A 20,116-nucleotide genomic window follows, 5' to 3' on the forward strand; every position below is an offset into this window, starting at 1 on the left:
CATATATACATGTATAAATACATGTATCTATACATATATACATGTATAAATACATGTATCTATACATATATACATGCCTATATACATTATATGTATTTACACATGTATGTACAAATATCTATTAATATTTTTCCATGTTTCCATCTGTATCTATATTAAGCTAAGCATCAGTTCATACTGACATCTCTAACTCTAATCTATTGCCACAGGATCATTCTAGCCATCCCCTGTTAAATATCTGTAACCTCCCACTCCAGCAGTGAGAAACCTGGCTTCACCATCCAGTAGCCAATATTTAATTGTTCAGTTCAGTATACATTTATAGTGTTTTCAGAATTGTTAATTATTACCTCCATAGTAAAAATTAGTACAGTGCTTATGTATGGTTGCTTTTAGTTTTGGTCTCACAGTCTTCGTTGATTTCCAAAGTTACTTAGGTTAGCATCTTTCCCTCGATCTCTTTCAGTAAGGTTATTTCACATATTTGTAATACTGTTAGATTCTTTTGTCACAGTCTGCATTCTATACCGAGATCCCCAGGCTTTCATTTTTGTTTGTATTTTTAAATTTATGTACGTTAAATTTCACTCTCTTTGCTGTAAAGCTCTATGAATTTTGACAAATGTATAGTAACATGTACCTACCATTACAGTACCATACAGAATAGTTTCACCATCCTAAAAAAAAAAAATCCTCTGTGCTTCACCTATACACCCATCTTTTTTGTACAAATCTCTGGAAATCTACAGTTTTGCCTATTTCAGAGTATCATGCAAGTAGAATCATACAGTGTGTATCTTTCAGACTGGCTTTTCACACTTAGCAATATGCACTTATCCATGTTTTTTTCATGGCTTGGTAGCCCATTCCTTCTTATTACTAAGTAATATTCCATTGTCTGGATGTACTACAGTTTGTCCACTCATCTACTGAAGGACACCTTGGTTGCTTCCAGTTTTTGGTGATTATGAATAAAGCTGTTATCAACATTCACATAAAGGTTTTTGTGTGGTTACAGTTTTTCCAATCAGTTGGGAAAATATCCTGGGAGCACGATTTCTAGACATATGGTAAGATTATGTTTAGCATTGTAAGAAATTCAGATCTACTTTGTTTAGAAAAAAAAAATATATTGGCCGGGTGCAGTGGCTCACGCCTGTAATCCCAGCACTTTGGGAGGCCGAGGGGAGTGGAGGTCGGGAGTTCGAGACCAGCCTGACTAATATAGAGAAACACTGTCTCTACTAAAAATACAAAATTAGCCAGGCATAGTGGCGCATGTCTGTAATCCTAGCTACTTGTGAGGCTGAGGCAGGAGAATCATTTGAACCCGGGAGGCAGAGGTTGTGGTGAGCCAAGATCGTGCCATTGCCCTCCAGCCTGGGCAACAAGAGTGAAATTCCATCTCAAAAAAAAAAGTTATATTTCTGTATTTCTATTTATATTAGGCATAAAAACATAAATGATTGTTATGGGGTTTATGCCTGATTTTATTTTTTATTCACTTCTGTAATTCCCAAAGTATGTTTTAAAGTAATTCAAGCAAGTAGTATGTTTACAAACAGAGAAAGGTTAATTTTAAAAGTACAGTTAAATAAAGTACAATTACTTAAAGTACAATAAATAAGAAAATAACAAGAGTAAACCAATCCATTAGCTATGTGTGGTTTACTTTGTCTCACTAGATGGCCATCTCCTGGCCAGCAGAGATTGTTTGATTTGAGCTGAAACATTATGAGCAGTAAGGCATCGCTGTGAATCATTAGAATGAGATTCTCTGTTCTCTTTGTCTGCAGTTGGTGTTCCCTGCTGTTCCTTTTGGTTTCATTGCGTCTCAGACTCAGGAGAAGCAAAGGAACCCTGGCTTGTATTTGGAAGACCCTGATCATGTCAGACCCCTGTGCTAATAATGAATCTTCAGCTTTGTTTCTGAGACCAAGCCCTACCTCAAATTCCAGCTCCACTCACCAGATTCCTGTCTCATTTTATGCACTCAACTGTAAAAATTCTAAAAGAAGTATTTGCCTAAAATTAAGCAAGCTCTCAAGTTATTCAGTTATAAGCAGAAGTTTGCCAGTAAATGAGACTCTGTAATGTACCATTACACTCGGACAGGAACCAAAAAACTGAGTCATCTCATTACATTTTGGGAAATATTGTTGTCATTATCAATTGTTTTACTTTTCAAAGAAGGAAGAAATTTGGCATCTGTTATCATACAGAGCATTGAGTAAATAAATTAATCCTGTTATGAACATGAAGCAGGCACTTATAATGGTACCTTCATATACCTATTATAATGTTGACAAGCTAAACAATATTCCTCCTCCCTCCAAGGAAGATGTATGAAATTTTTATGTCTCATTATTTATTTCTATCTTTTCTGGATGACAGGAATAAACTCCATTTTCAGAACTACCAAAAACCTTGTAAAAATAAAAATCATAAGGCTGGTGAATCCTGTATCTCTGTCAATACTGGGTATTATTTGCTCACAAATGAAGTCGACAGGAAGAGACACTTACCAGAGCCCAGACTCCTGGAAACATAATGGTTGCTTTTGATACTCTTACCTCCAAGGCATAAATTATTAATGTTGGGTGAAGCTACCTCACTGAGTTTGCCAACAGATGAGTGAAACTTATATGCTCTGGTTTTATTTTTAGCAACACATAGGGAATAAGAGAGAAATCTGAACAACCTGCAGAAAGTAACACCACTGTGTTATTGTTCTGGGTACTCTAGTAACAGTGGCCCAGCCTTAAAGGTGGCCCTCTCAATTGTCACTCATTTCCCCTGAGTCAGGTGTCTCAATGGGGCCACTTGCATATAAAAAATACTCATGTTTTAGTGAGATAAATAAATCCATATCTAAAATGACCATGTAGATCAAACAGGATCAAGCTTTGAAGAGAGCTTCTTTCTACTTTCTACTTAAATATCAGGGTCCTACTCTCAGAGAAGAGGTCAGAAATCTAAAGTATTGTTTATGTTGCTGTATTTCCAAAAGTTAAACAGGAAAGTTTCAGGGGATAAACTAGATGCTATCCTTTACTGGACAGGAGGAGGTCAAGAGTAAATCTGTTCAACCACTTTTAGTTAGCACCCTGCATCTAAGGAAAGCATGTTTAAAAGCAATCACATTTTATAACAATGCTGGGAAAAGGGAAGTCATTATCAACACCCCAATCTTTAAATTAGACCAGCAGAGGTCTGTTCTATTTATTCTGTAGTTACAAATACTGCAAACTGGCCAAACAATGTGACTATTGGTAAACCAAAAATTAATGTGCTGACAGGAAAAATAAAAAACCCAGCTAGCCAAATAAACACTTCCTAAATTATTCCATCAGCCTCCCAAACCACTTCGTTATTCATGCCACGTCTCCATGCCAGGGTGACACTATTTCTTCTGCTTGAAATCTGTTTCCCAATTTCATCTGCCAATGAAAACCTGGTCTCATTCGAGGCCCTGGTCTCATTCAAGAACCTCCATCAGAGACTCACAGTATGTTTATCTATCTCCTCTTGAGTTTTCTGAGAGTTGCAACTGTGCATTGTCAATCCTTACACACTTTCAGTGCCTATATTATGCCTAAATGACAGTGAGAGTACGCTGAAATAGAAATTGATTCAAGAGATATGTTGTACTGGGACACTAACACTGTGTTCACCTGAATACGGTCAGTTCAGCGTTCAGCATGTAAAAGAGATAAAAACATTTAAAACAGGATTGCAGTCCTGTAGTTGCTTCAAAAACCACTGGAGTCATTAATTTCTGAGTATATTAAGTTGAGATATACTTTAATATCATCCTTTCTTCACAGGAGATTGAAGTGTGATATGAAGATATAACTCTTTCTTCAAGGGAAGTAGGTATTAACTCTTGCCTACACCCGCAAGCATGCTGTGCCATAATTTTGTTTCCACTATAAAATAGCAATGAATAGAAATGAAGCCAGGTGTCCTTTTAACTAGCAATAACAATAATCATTATAATTTGTTGGGCTTTTTGTTTACAAAGCAATTTTGTGTGCATTATTTTATTCTCCCAGTATTCTGTTCCCAAATCAGAAACTTTGCTTCTGTTCAACACTTAAAACTTGGAAGACTGATTTAATAAATCTCTCATCCTCAGAGAATTAAACTCTACTCCAGCTCTACTCTAAATCAAATTACCACAGTGCCAGAATAATCTCTAAGACCTTGAATGTGCTTGGCTCATGTAACACAAAAATGCTAGCTGGATATAGGAAGTCTTCCAAGATCAATGAAGGGGTATCATTCTTCTCTCTTATACCTTCTATGCCACAACAAACAATAGAATGACTCCTGCGAGTAAGGTTATTCCCTTAAGAAACTAAATGTTCAGGTAGATGGTGTCTGGGATCCTGACACTATTCCTCTAATTATCTGGAAGAAGTTCAGGCTGATGTCACCATCACATAAGGCATGAGAGAATAAGGAGAGAGACTACTGAGTTAGAACCATGAGATCTTTGGGGATGAATCTGATGCTTTAAAATGGTATTTATTAAGCTGTCTAGGAAGGGGTATATCTTATCTAAATCAGATACCTAGAATCATTATCTATCTTCACTTTAGTTTGGGGAACACCTCAGTCCTCTAGAGGTCCCCAAACTATGAAGTACCTCCCTCAAGTCCAGAACTCTCTCTTATAATTCATCCCAGCCCCACCCAGCCTGTGCTCAAATCCAATCTGTCCCTAGAAGGAGAGAGTGAGAAGAGAAGTAGTACTTCATATAGCTTGATATTTTGCCTATTAATACCAGTTTCACTCTTGTTGGTTTCTTTTATTTTATTCTCAAAAGTGCTAGGAATGTACAAGTGGCTTGGGAAATTGGGGCTATTCAAAGTCATGGTCTTTTGCATTAGTTGGTCTCTAAAAATAATTACTTGACCTTGCATTTGAGAGTGAGAACTCAAAGGTAAATAGTCATTTCTAAGATAATCAGGAACAACCTTTACACAGAAAAGTCAGTTTGCTGTTATATTAGCTGCTCTACAGAGTCATAGGAAAAGTAAACATAGTACTTATTAAAGAGTTCAAATGGACTTGTAGAGGGTTCCTAAATATGAGACTATCTACAGGGGAATGTATATTACTATAACAAACATTTTATTAGTGATTGAAAGTTTTAACATTCATTCACAAGCCTTTTATTCCTCACAAGTTATATTGTAACAAATAGAGTAATATGATGACTGTGATCTTGAGCTCTTGGCTTTCCTACTGACCTGCAGTGAATGAATGGAATTGCAGAATATCCTCTGGTTTATGATCCAGGCTGCCAATCAATCAAATGCTTTGGAAAACACAAGTCCCCTTACAGGGGACTGCTTCAACCACAGCTTATTCTGCGGATCAGGGCCACTTCCCAGTTTTCACCAACTGGATGCCACTGCTCCAAAGAGCTCACATGAGCTTCTAAAGCATTTCATCTGATCAGGGATGCCTCCTAATTTCCAAGTCGTCATTTCTGCAACTGGATGTTAATATGGTTTGGCTCTGTGTCCCCACCCAAATCTCACTTTGAATTGTACTCTCATAACTCCCATGTGTTGTGGGAGGGACCTAGTGGGAGATAATTTAATCATGGGGGCAGTTTCCCCCATACTGTTCTCATGGTAGTGAATAAGTCTCACGAGATCTGATGGTTTTATCAAGGGCTTCTGCTTTTGCGTCTTCCTGATTCTCTCTTTGCCTGGTGCCATCCATGTAAGATGGGACTTGCTCCTCCTTGCCTTCTGCCATGATTGTGAGGCTTCCCCACCCACGTGGAACCGTAAGTCCAATTAAACCTTTGTCTTGCGTAAATTGCCCAGTATTGGGTATGTCTTTGTCAGCAGCATAAAAATGGACTAATCCAGTAAAGATGTACTGACATGTATTGGAAATTTAATGCATTGGAGATAGGTAAGGAAACTCTCATAAACTCCATAGGTGCAGGGGATGTAGTCATGCCTAAAACTTGATTTCAATCTCCTTTTCTGCTAACGTGCACATTACAACATCCTGTTTTGTCTGTTTTAATTTTGCCATATAATTGTTTTCAAGAATTGATGACTGTGAAAGGGTGTTTCAAATTAGTCCTCAACTCTATAGATAAGACTGAAATCAAAAGCTCAACCAACCATGTTATATGTCATCAAAGAGAAAACAATCTTTTCGTTTATACATAGATACCTGGAAACAGTGAATCAAAAACCAATGTAGGCTGGGCGTGGTGGCTCATGTCTGTAATCCTAGCACTTTGGGAAATCAAGGCAGGTGGATCACTTGAGGCCAGGAGTTCAAGACCAGCCTGGCCATCATAGTGAAACCCCATCTCTACTAAAAATACAAAAATTAGCCGGACGTGGTGGCAGGCGCCTGTAATCCCAGCTACTCAGGAGGCTGAGGCAGGAGAATTGCTTAAACCTGGAGGCAGAGGTTGCAGTGAGCCAAGATCACGCCATTGCACTCCGGCCTGGGGGACAAGAGCAAGACTCAAAACAAACAAACAAGCAAACAAACCAAAACTAATGTAATACGTGTAAAGCTAGGAAATACAAGCAAGCAAACAGACAAATAAAAAAATCCATCATCAAATGGCTTAATATTCTTAAGGGAATATGGGCTGATAATGACAAATGTTAATTAAAGAAATAATTTTCCTTAATGTCCTTAATATTTTCCTTAAATGATGTTTTGTTGTATAGTAAGAAGGAACACTTAAAAACTAAAATGGGGAATGTCCTTTATCTGCCAAAATACTTACTTTAGAGAGGCCAAGGAATCCGAATACTGCCAAGTCTAGGGTAATATACTTTTAAATCATTTATATGCAAAACTGGTAACCTACGTAAAGCGACGCGCGGTTATTCTCGAGTTTCCTTCTAACTGTGTTCTAACAGTCCTAATCTGTTAATCAGACTTCAGAGATGACTAAAAACTGAGGACATGTAAGATAAAGAGAAAATGTCATAATTCTACTTGCAGATTCCCAAGTAGTCAATACTGGACTTTTATTATTGTTATCTCCCTTTTTAAAAATCAATTTTAAAGCACACAGATAATATACTCATATTTTCTTGAAAAAATTAAAAACATTAAGTTTAAGGATAAAAATCCCCTTTAACCACCACATGCAATTCTTCTAATTCATTCCCACCTGATCCAACTCCACTAATAAAAGTAACAGGAAAATAGCCAAGGATGGCATTTTCTATGCCAGGAAGTGTTCAAAGAGGTTATAGGTATATCTTATTTAATTTTCATAACTTCCCACTGAAGTGGCTCCAATTATTCTCCCCATTTTGCAGAGCAGGAAACTGAGTCTTTACATTCTTAGGTTCCCCATCAACTCAGGTATCCACTGTTAGTAATTTGGGATACATCCACCCAGTTTTTAATCTATGAATAACTATACATATATGGGTACCCACAGAAAATAGAGTGTTGCTGTTTTATTTTGTTTAATAAAACCTTAAATGGCATCATGCTATACACATCCATTCCACAATCTGCATGATTTTTCCATGGCAGCTCATAGAATTCTAACTCATTCTTCTTAATTGCTGCCTTGCATAATGTAGCTGTATTATTCTTGTATCGACAAGCAAGGAGGTTATTTTCTAATTTTCACTAATACAAACAATGCTGTAGTGAACAAGTCTTGTGCAAGCTTCCTCGTGCATATGGGCAGCTGCTAGGGTGGACAGCAAGATGTGGAAGTGCTGGGTTATGGGTGTGCATGTTTAAACTTTAACAGATGTTGTTAAACTATCCTCCAAAATGTTTACTATTAGTATTTGAATACCTATTTTCCTATAATCAGGCCAATATCTGATATTATCAAACTTCAAAATTTTGCCAATCTATTGGGTGAAAAATGGGATCATGTCATAATCTGCATTTCTCTGATTACAATAAAAGTCCTATTAGGCAACACCATCCAAACTGGTAATTAAACAATCTAGTGAGTTAAATGTATATATACATTAAACATATGATTTTATTTTAAATTATATGAATGTGTATTTCCTCTTTTTAGAGACAGGGTCTTGCTCTGTCACTCAGGCTAGAGAGCACTGACATGATCAGAGCTCACCGTAGCCTTGAATTCCTGGGCTCAAGCAATCCTCCTGCCTCAGCCTGCTGAGTCACTGGGACTATTGGCATGCACCACCAGGCACAGCTAATTCTATTTTTACTTTTATTCTTGTAGAGACAGAGTCTTGCTATGTTGCCCAGGCTGGCCTCAAAGTCTTGGCCTCAAGTGATCCTCCCACTTTGGCCTCCCAAAGTGCTGGAATTATAGGCATGAGCCACTGCACCCAGCCTACTCCCATTTTTTGATGTAGGAACAAGGCTTCTCCTTTAGGCCAGGAACCACTGACTTGGGCTGCAGTGCACCTTCTGCACTGACCATATCATCTCATCTAAGATTCTCTGTTTTGGTTTCTTATGGGAGGTGGGAACGTAAAGACCTTGTGAAATAATCTGAGCACAGAATTTAACACCAAGCTTTTAGTAAATTGCTTTCATCAAGACTTTCCAAAGCATTCAGTTTAATTTTCACTGAAACAGCTCTTTCCATACTTGTAGTTTCACTGGCTTACATATTATTTAACTAAATTACATAATTACAATGGCATTCAACCAGTATGAACCAGTTTGGGAACCAGCAAATGAGCTCTTGGAAAACACACAATTAACTGTGGGAGCAAATGCATAGAGGTGTTCTAGTGAATAGCCTACCAGCCATGCAGGCAAGCATGCTTTGGCTGCAGACAGTATCTTTCAGAGAGATTTGCAGAGCTGGTTAAGAGGGTATCCACTGTTCTAGTGATACGGAACATATTTTCATACGCTTATCAACCAATGCCCTCTACTGTAAACCATCTGTTCATTTATCTATTTTTCTAACAGATTATCTTTTTCTCAATTATTTACATGTTCCTTCTGAATCCCAGTCATTAATCCTTTGTCTTTGATTTATCATAAAAATTTCCTCCCAGGATTTTGCCCATCCATAAACTACTTTTTGTAGTTATTCTGCTTTACCAAAATATTTAATTTCAATGTAATGAAAGAAAGCTTTTTCTTCGTAGCTTTTGTTTTCCCTCCCTTTGCTTAGGTTGTAAACATATTCTCACATAATTTCTTCTAATACTTTAATACAGCGGTCCTCAACCTTTTTGAGATCAGGAACTGGTTTCATGGAAGATAATTTTTTTCACAGACCAGCGTGAAGGGGCAAAGGGGTGGGGCTTCGGAATGAAACTGTTTCACCCAGATCCTCAGACATTAGTTAAGAATCTCATAAGGACCATGCAACTTAGATCCCTCACTTGCGCAGTTCACGATAGGGCTTGTTCTCCTATGAGAATCTCATGCCACTGCTGATCTGACAGGAGGCGGAGCTCAGGTGGTAATGTGAGCAATGGGGAGCAGATGCAAATACAGATGAAGCTTCGCTCTCTCACCCGCCTGCTGCTCACCTCCTGCTGTGTGGCCTGGTTTCTAACAGGCCACCGACTAGTACTGGTCCAGGGTCTGAGGCTTGGGGACCCTTGTGTCAATAATTAATAATTTTGTGATTCTCCAGGTTCCAGATGAGGAACTTGAAGTCTGAAAGTTTTCGATATTTGGCCAAAATTATAAAGCTGGAAATGGCGAAGCTAGGCCCCATACTGATATTTACCTATGTATACTCTCCAAAGCAAATGCTACTACTTCACACCACCATCCTTAAGATGGAATTAAAGTCTGAGAGAAGCAAAGTGGAATATATGATATTAAGCAGTGATGAAAACTGGGATAATGAACATCTTCATATTGTGAGTACATAAATGACTGGCATATAAATCATTCATCATCATCCTCAGAAAACCAGCATGATCTTCTCCATTGCACAGCCCTGATGTCAAGGGGCTCAAGAGACTGGAGGTCTGCAGCAATTATTGAGCAACCACTAGGTGCTATGAACTCTTAGGTGCTAGACACTTAACTATAGGCCAAAAAGATAGTTTTTAGCCTCATGAGCTTACAGTCCAAAAGAGGAACACATATTAAGCAGATTATGCACAGTTATCCCAAAACAGTTGTGTTAAGTACTATAAAGAACTTGGATATAATCCGAATGAATAACAGAGAATCTTTAAAAATGAACCACCGATGATGAGGCCTGCTTTGAGCAAGGAGGGCAGTGGCAAGACAGAAACCAAAGCCTCCTGTGGGCATAGACCACCTAGGGAGGGCCTTGAAGTGGACCTTGGAGTCTCAAGAGGCTTTCTTTGACCACTGTCTCTTCTCTTCCTTTTGGCTGCCCCATTTATACTCAAGTGATACAGTCTGGCTCTGTGTCCCCACCCAAGTCTCATCTTGAATTGTAATCCTCACTTGTGGGGGGAAGGACCTCATGGTAGGTGATTAGATCATGAGGGCAGGTCCCACATGCTGTTCTCATGACAGAGAGTGAGTTCTCATGAGAGCTGATGGTTTTATAAGGGGCTCTTCTCCCCTTCACTAGGCACTTCTCTCTCCTGCCACCATGTGAACAAGGACGGGTTTGTTTTCCCTTCCTCCATGATTGTAAGTTTCCTGAGGCCTCCCCAGCCATGCAGAACCGTGACTCAATTAAACCTCTTGCTTTATAAATTACCCAGTCTCAGGTATGTCTTTATAGCAGCATGAAAATGGACTAATACAAGTGTTCAGCCATCAACTTGACCTAAATGTATACCTATAGGCCCAACTATGCCTATTCATTCATTCTTCTGTTCATTCAAACCAACAAAAATATTCTGAACACTTGACATGTCCCAAGCAATGCTGCTGAGCTGCACACCTTCAATTCCATCTCTTCACCAGAGTTTTTCCACATGAATGTTCTACAAGTTCCTAAAGCTCTGCTTGCTCAAAACCAACCTCTATTTTCACATAGTACCCTGAATTGTGGTAATTTAGGTCACATGTCTGCTATCTGCTATCAGAAAGTGGGTTCCCAAGGGGGGGTTATGTCTGATGTGCTTTTGTGTCTCCCAGATAATCTGACTGCCTAAGAATCTAGTAGTAACAGATGAAGTTCTGTTACTGCACTTATTACATTGTATGATCCATGGCTTAACTTTTTCTTTTGTGTACTATACTTTGAGCTTTTTAAGGATTAACAAGAATAAATAATGAATGAATGGATGGATACTTTATATTTTCCTCAAACACAATCTTCCTACTGATTTCACCATATCATTATGCTCACTACTTATTCTCACCACCACCAACCCATCATCGTTCCAGCGGGTCTAAATCTTGGCATTACCATCTCCTGATTCATTGGTCTTCTTTAATATCTAATGAGTTGTCAAATCTTGTGCTTCTACTTCTGCAACCTTACCCAAATCTTTTCTACTCTCCCTGCCAACACCTTGGTTCAGATTTACTGCCTCTTGAAAAAATTATTGTGACTGGTCTCCCATTTTGGTTCCCCAACCAAATCCATATTACACCAGCTGCTGTCACATAAACTTTCCTGAATTGTAATCCCATTCTACCAATCCCTGGTTTATGAACACTCAAAGCCTCCATTTAATCCACTGCATTAATTTTAGGCCTCTCAGCTGGACATTAAGGCTCTATACATTAGCCTATCTACGTTTTGATTCTAATCTCCCACTGCTTCCCTACTGACACCTACTCCTCTGCCATTCCCCAACCAAAAGGACTATGTGCTTTTTATTAAATATATCTTATGTTTTCCACCTGTCACTTCTGCTTGGGCACTTGTCCCCAATTCTATACTTTGAGGCCCATCGTAAATGTCAGCTTTTTCATGAAGTAGGTCCTGATATCCCAATAGACGAGTTCTCTGCCTCCTTTGAATAGCTGCAGCTCTTTGTATTTCTTTCTTAAAGTTCAGTCTCACCTTGTTTTACTTACAGTCATTTCATAGTTACCTTGTCCACTGCAATACAAGCACCCTGAGGATCAGTGGTTTCCTTATTTATCTGTTTCTCTGCAGAGTCTAGTGCAAAGGCACTCTCTTTGCAAGAGGCAATCAAATATTTGTTGAATTGAGCAAAATTATACAGTAGGCTCCTTGAGGACTGTGACTTTAAGTACTCTGTATCTCTCAAAACTTAGTGTTTTGTACATAATAGGTAGTAAATGAATACATAATAAGTATTCATTTAGAAACCTCTCACCAATTAACATAAAGGAAAAAAGAAAGAAACCTGATTTTAACACTCTTTATTCTTTCCTTTTGTTTTGTATGATGATGCCTAACTCTTATAGGTGCTTATCATGTGCTAAGCACTGAACTCAGTCTTATGACTATCATCTCATGTAGTACTCACAATAGGACTATGAGGCACTGTTTTTTCCTAATGTGATGGTGGGAGGTTTAGAGAAATAAGAAATAAAGAACTTGATCCCACAGTGAGCAAGTGGCAGAGCTGAGACTGGAACACTAAGTCCTCCCCATCATGCCATACTTCCTTGGTTGTGTTTGCTGAGCCCCTTCAATGCAACAGTTTGAGTTTAAATAAACTTTTAAAAAACACTTTAACCTACATCTTAGTATCATTCTTTGAAATGCAAGAACTTCTCGATACTTATTTTAAAGAGTGTTCTTTATTTTAAAAAAATGAATTGTTAAATCTATTTTATCCACCTTCCAATGTTAAGCTTCAAGTTTAGGAGGCTATTGGTATTTTTTCAAATGATGTGTATGGTCAATACTTGATTATGTACCCCAAAGGATAGAGTAGGTAACAAAGACAACAAATTACCAAATAACTGAACAGTCACTTAATTTTGGAAAACAGTCTAGAAATTTCAGATCAAAGATAGCTATTTACTCCCCATTCCCCATGCAAACCTTTACACATTTGAAAAGTTCTATTGGGATCCTGGACTCTGGCTGGCCGGCACAGCAAAGAGGCGAGGCTTGTCACAGATAATCCATAAATAAATCAGAATGACCAAATATTTTTCTCTTTTCAAATCCCTATTCAGTCTGATTCTGACCACAATGCTGAAAAAGAATACACCAAGTACCAAGTAGTTGACAGACTGCAAAACTGAGAGAGAAGGAAAAAAGTTATACTGGTCCTAAATATGATGAAAAAAGTTATACTGGTCCTACACTGAGAAAAAACTCACAAACTATACAAGGTGTTGCTTCTTTGGTTCTAGAGACATAAGCCTGTGAAGCAGAGACACACATTAGTAGATTTAAGGAGAAACCACTGCCAGACTACTCACAAGTAGCTCTCTAGCCTCTACAGTAAATATTATTATTAAGGATGAGATTGATAACTCAAGCTGAAACTATATCAAGCAAGGACAAACTCTGTTGTTTAGTAAAATAAAGTAGAAAAATGACTACTGATATTTCAATACTCAGGTCTTCGATTTATCCATTCAAAACAAAATAAACACCATGTAGACAGTATGGTAATATTAACTTTTAGTATTTAGTCATAGCTACTTTCCTGGATTTAAGTGTTAATGTTAAAATACATTATCACTCTAGATATGATGAATCTCTGTGTCTTAAGTGATACTTTAAAATCCAAATCCCATTTATGAAGCAAAACTTCATTATCTAGAGTATATTTTCATTCCTTGAAAATGATCTAAAATACTCACTTGTTGATACTTCAGTACTTCAAGTTATAGATCATACATTCAGAAAAGAATTAGGGAAAAGAATCAGCCTCCAATATTCACAAATGTGTAATGGAAAATAACAGCCCTAAATACTCCTGTGCACTGCTTAATATTCTGCCAAATTCCTCTGCTGTAGCAGAAGTCATTAAAACAAAAACAAAGCACATCATAAAAAAAGAGTTTAAGTCAAGTGAAAGTATATGACATTGCGAGCTTCTTAAAAATATCTTTTTTAACTCAATTATGAAAAAAGCAAATATAGGTAACCCAAAAATAAAATATAAACAACAAAAACAATTTTGCTTCAATACAACTGAGTAAATACATATTCTTAACAATTTGTAACTGCTTTTAAGAAATCATCTATATAATTAGCTAAATGTTTTTATAGATATGGGATGTTAAGATGGAATGTGTATACTGATTCCTACTCAAAAAAGGGATTCCTAACTTCCTGTTTCAGATCTTCACAATTCTCACATAAACTCAAAACCCACAATACCTTTAATATTGTGAATGTGAAGTACTGACTCTCTGGAGAAAGACTTACCTTGAAGTAAGTTGCTTTCCCTTTGAAAATGACCTTTGATTCCTTTGAAAAGCAACTTTGTCAACATTACATGTCTAGAATAATGAAACAACCATTCATCCTGATTTGGATATGAGCTAAAAGAGGTAGAAAAAAACAAAACTAAAACAATCCTCCCCTCACAAACCTCAATCCTACTTCAATATTTTTCCCTTAAATTTAGCTATTTTAAAACACTACTAATTTTGCTATATTTTCCCTGGAGCATTCCCCATCAAGATTAAAGAAGGGCTTATTCAGAGACAAACAGGATACAGGAGTAATGGTGCAGCTTCCAGGCAAGCTATAAATAGCTGCAGCATTTTCAAGAAATCTTGTGCCAGTGTGTAAGCCGCAGTTAAAACATGCAGTGCAGATTTTATTACAATGGTGTTACCAAAATTCATTGTTAAGTGAGAAAATCAATTCTTACCAAGTTTTCTTGGTTCCTGGCTGCTATTTTCTGCTCTTCTTCTGCCCCATTTTTCATGTATTTGACCTCTTCCACTGGTTTGATCCTATACTCATCTGAGTGCCAAAAAAAGAAAACACATTTTATAATTTTTCCCCAATAGTAGAAAAGTGTCAGTCAGAAAATCCCAATAGCGTAATTTGCTAGACCCTTTCGCTTGTGGCCTTCATATGTGGTTCATTTGGAACAATCTGGAAGAAGCTTAACCAGGCATCTTAGATCTTTTTATGAGGCCCTCTCCTCTGTCTGCTAGAAAAAGCTCAGCATCACGAATGCATCTAATCAAAGTGTCACTGCCTGGTCCTTCCACAGAGAGCAAATGTTGCAGAGGAAACAGGATACTCCATCTCTAAAGGCTTTGTGAAATGTATGTTACACTAGGACATATCACAGAATTGTCTGATAAGATTCAAGAGAATATTCTTATTTCTCTCCAAGAGAGTATTAGTCCAAAATGCCTGTGCAACAATTTTCAGTGATAAACAGAGTCAGACTAAAGAGTTATATTGATAAATAGAAACAACTGAAGAATTGAGACTTTTCTTTCTGTGATCCCTATATTAAATTTTAGCAGTCTGCAATTATTTCACATTAAATATATATTTCATATATATATTTATTTCATATATATGTATATATACACTTTAATTCAATCTCTCCGTAAAGTCATATGCATGAAGAGCTATTATACCTAACAGATGAAATGGTAGGTACATCACTCAAGGCTGGAGAGTATAGTGGGATGTGGATGGGACCTAGCCTCCACAACAGCCAGAGAGAGAACACAGATCCCAGTATTAATATACATCATAGAACAAACTCAGGAAAACTTGCAGCTTCAGTTCTCCAGAATAGTGATCACTATGATGACATTTCCATCAGATTCCTGTCAACAGGAAATGATTCGAGCACACTAAAGTCAAAACTAGGTGTGACTCTGAATCATTCTTAACCCAATTTGTGGGAAACATCACAGAAATTGTGAAATCAGAAAATATCATCAACCAACAAACTGACGATTGTCTGGCATATGGCATGGAGTAATGTCTAACTATAGGGACCACCTGAAAGACAGCTGTCTATCGCTAAGAGAGTATATTTCAGTTCAGAAAGTTGCAATATGTTTTCTTATTAACTATGATTAAATGGGTACAAAGACTATATTCTTATTTAATTTCTTATTTTAGTATCTATAAGACCACTTTCTAATATAGTTTCAGGTTTCCTCATCATATTATCCCTTAACACACAACTCCCAAAGATGTTCATTGTAGTAATATTTCTGCAAGTAATTATGCTGTTCAAATGTTTCTCAAAATTATCATTCTTAAGAATGCAATAGATTTGCATGTATCTGAATAAAGACTTCATGTTCACTAAGCCAACTGTTTTTTCCACCTGACAATTTAGAGTTATTATTGATTCTATTTTTTTTGTAAAGGTATTAGAAAGACTAGTGTAAGGTTCAGTAATGAGCCCTTTAGGAATACCAGGTCCTAAATATATTAACAAGTTAATCAACAGATTCTGATCCACAATTACAACACAAAAGAATTTTACATACCAACTTGGTATTTTGAAGAGACAAAAATGAATGTAAATTAATAATACTGACAAATTTGATGAAGGATTATTTACTGAGAATTTGGAAAAACAATTGTTAATTAAAAAAGAGAAGACACTGGCAAATTTGCCCCCAATACAATCACACAGAGATAAAAATAAAAGTTAAAAAAAAAGGTAAAAATGGGCCTTCCTAACTTCAGTTTGGGACATTAATATTTATAAATCCTGGCAGACTGAGATAATTACTATTAATAACTTTTTTTTTTTTTAAGACAGAATTTCATTCTACTGCCCAGGCTGGAGTGCGATGGTGTGATCTCGGCTCACTGCAACCTCCGCCTCCCGGGTTCAAGCAATTCTCCTGCCTCAGCTTCCTAACTAGCTGGGATTACAGGCACCTGCTACCACGCCTGGCTAATTTTTTGTATTTTTAGTAGAGACAGGTTTTACCATGTTGGCCAGGGTGGTCTCGAACTCCTGACCTCAGGTGATCCATCTGCCTTGGCCTCCCAAAATGCTGAGATTATAGGCTTGAGCCATTATGCCCGGCCTACTATTAATAAACTTTAACTGAACTAAATTATGAACTTAATTGCTAATGGTGAGTTTCTAATTATTTAAATACACAGAATACTGATATAAATATATATGTGTGTGTATATATATGTCTATATATATGTGTATATATATGTATTTCTTTATGTATCACAAGTAGATTCTATGATTTTGTCTGTAGGATGGGGAAGAGGGTAACATTTTCGGACCTAAGCAGAACCTTCTGAAAGACCCAGATGGCCCCTTGTCCACTGCGTGGTGAAGGTTTCTCCTAGGGAGGAGATGCCCTTGCCCTTGCCCACTGTTCTCTCCCATCCGCCAAGCCACAGAGTAGTGCAGACATACTCTGAGCAGCCCAGTGACATTCAGTCTTCATTTTCTTATCCCTCCAGGGAACACAACTAAATTGAAGGTAGTGGACAAACTATTACTATTTTTCCAATATATTTTTCCAATGAAATGGAAAGGCTACTGGCTTTCAAGGCAGCATTATTCTAAGCACAAGCCATTTTTTAAATCAAGACAGAATCCCCACCAATGTAGACAGAAGATAGGCTTTAACATGTCATTAACAACCCTGGCTGGCTAGCCAACGTGGTGTTAGAGGAACACAATAAGATTGGATACAAAGGAAGAGAAAACAAACAGCCACGACTACAAAGCCAGACCTATCATTATTACTTACACAACACACCGCACAAAATCCATCATAGTATAAAACAAAAAAAGCTGGGCAAGATCCTTCAACAGGCCACAATTTGTACAAAGCAAATATTTAAAAATGGTCTGTCACATTCTCAAGGGCTGGTGCCGGGAAGGAAGATGTCCATCTGGAAACAGACATCTCATCAGCAAATGCACCACACATTCCCAAGGCAAGGCAGCCATCAGGAACGTCCTACCTCACCAACCAGCCTCTGAGCGAATGAATGAAGCATTTTGGGTTACAACAGTAAAACAATCACTACCAAAATCCAGTTTTCCTTTTGTTGAAGACATGGGGGATTAATTTCAGACTTCAGGTTCCCTTTATCAGAGCCCACAGTGGAGGAAGTGGAGACAGCCACTGTTACAGCCAGAGGGTCCTGGCAGCAGAAAAACGTGCCAACTCGAGGAAGAGCAGGGAGACACAGGACCTGTCTTCCTTCGGCTCCCCCTAGCTCCCTTGCACCTGTTCACAATTTTTCTTTTCTTCCTGTTGATCTTGTCAGGTGGTTTATTAAAATGCACGTCAGGAACAGTAGGCTGACTCCTGTTCTCTGCATGTAAACAGTTGCAGGCTGTGCTAGTCAAAATAGATCTGGGGTAAAAGCAACGCCTGGGTGATATTTTTAGCATTTTATTCCTCAGATTACATCCAAGTGGGGCTCGGATTGCTCGGTGGCATTGATCAAAAGAAGACTAGGTGAGAAGGTGTCACAGTAGATTCAAATTTTCATCATTTTAGAAAACTGTAAGATCCCTTCTGATCTCAAACAGTAGTGGGTACAGGCTGCTTCTGCTGTTTTTCCTGCTTCTCCCTTGAACATGTACATCTATGAAAATTTTTAACTTTTTAATAATCCTGACATGCCAAACTCATTCCAGCAACCATTTCTCTAGTTGATTCATTTAAAAGTCAGTTCTATGAATTACAAAGGTAACCTCGTGGCAGATCTTCTATCTGCAAAGCTTGGAAGGAATGGGGTCTGACCCACGAGTTCTAGTTTTGTAGCTAGCAATAGGTCAGAACCTAACATCTTTATTGGGTTGAACACAAGTTTGTTGGAGAGGAATTAAAGAGCAGAGAAGAGTGAAGGCGTCAATCACTTCGGCATAGCTAACTATGGTTTACTTCTACACTGTCCTCATCTGGAAGGTGTACACTCAGTACAGTCTGAGTACCTACGTGCTGGGCTCTGTACTAAGCGATGCAGGGATGTAGAGGAGAGGGGATGGAGGACAGCAGAGAGGGCCTAAGGGAAACCAGCTGTCTTGAGGGGAAGACTAATACTCTGAGAACCCATCTTCTACTTGACTGACCACAGATAACTAGGGCTGACTCTAAATTTGGAGTAAACTTACACACAAAGACTTAGCTGAAGGACCTCATATACCACTATCACTCCCTGAGTTAGGCAGTCCCTGAACAATAACTACTGTCCTCACTAGTAGAAAGTGATTTAGTCAGTTCCAATGTAATAGTCATTATTAAGCAACTTTTAGGGTAGTTATAAACTTCCTAACAAGAAGCTTTGGTACACTTAGTATAAAATATTCTCAGTTCCTTCCAGAGTTCGCTTCAAATTAACCTAATAAAGGCAAACATTTCAAAATAAGATTGCTTGATACATCTTTTTTTTGAGACAGTGTCTTATCCTGTCACCCAGGCTGGAGTGCAATGGCATGATCACGGCTCACTGCAACCTCCATCTCCCAGGCTCAAGTGATCCTCCCACCTCAGCAACCTGAGTAGATGGGACCACAGGTGCACACCATCATGCCTGCCTAATTTTTGTATTTTTTGTAGAGGCAGGGTTTCACCATGTTGGCCAGGCTGGTCTCAAACTTCTGGACTCAAGCAATCCTCCCACCTCAGACTCCCAAAGTGTTGGAATTACAGGTGTAAGCCATCATGCCCGGCCATGTTAAGTTCTAATAATCTAAAAATATGATTTGTTAAAAGTAACAAGCAGGAAAATTATGTCTTTAGACTTTAAGTTTGTAGAGACTAAACATGAAAGGTGTCTGACCACTGTATCTCTACTAGGGGAAGTATAAAGACTGTACATATTTGTATATATCCCTTATGATAGATACCTCATAATCCAAAAATGTTAATGTCACTAAGACAGCAATTCTCATATGCCTTTTGTATCCTTATTCACTACTGAAACCTGATGCTTATTTACATTTAAATCAGAGATAAACAGACAAATGAAAAAAAAACAGAGATGAAAAGCCCTGTGGTGGTGCTTATTATTGCCTCGGTGGTTGCTATGGTTTGAATGTTGACGTTCCCTCCAAAATTCATGTTGAATTTAATTCCCATGACGGTGGTATTGAGAGGTGGGGCCTTTGGAAAGTGATGAAGTCATGAGGGCTCCACCCTCATGAATGGGATTACAGTCCCTTGTAAAAGGCCTTGCAGGAGTGAATTTAGCCTGCTTGCCTTCCACCTTCTGCCATGTGAAGGCACAAGCAGGCTCTCATCAGATACAAAATGCAGGCACCTTGGTCTTGGACATCCCAGCCTCTAGAACTGTGAAAAATAAATTTCCATTGTTTGCAAATTA

The 20,116-nt window shown here is 38.0% G+C and overlaps 1 protein-coding gene across 1 annotated transcript in view; it reads right to left on the minus strand.

Annotated features, from left to right (window-relative positions):
* CUNH1orf21 (chromosome unknown C1orf21 homolog) overlaps positions 1–20,116 on the minus strand; it is a 254,200-nt gene that overhangs the window by 114,886 nt on the left and 119,198 nt on the right. Inside the window, exon 3 of the mRNA XM_032137430.2 lies at positions 14,682–14,776. Coding sequence (XP_031993321.1) covers positions 14,682–14,776 — 95 coding nt within the window. The remainder of the gene's footprint in view (positions 1–14,681; positions 14,777–20,116) is intronic.

Source organism: Hylobates moloch, unplaced genomic scaffold (genome assembly GCF_009828535.3).
Source record: "Hylobates moloch isolate HMO894 unplaced genomic scaffold, HMol_V3 SCAFFOLD_18, whole genome shotgun sequence".
Classification (NCBI taxonomy): domain Eukaryota; kingdom Metazoa; phylum Chordata; class Mammalia; order Primates; family Hylobatidae; genus Hylobates; species Hylobates moloch.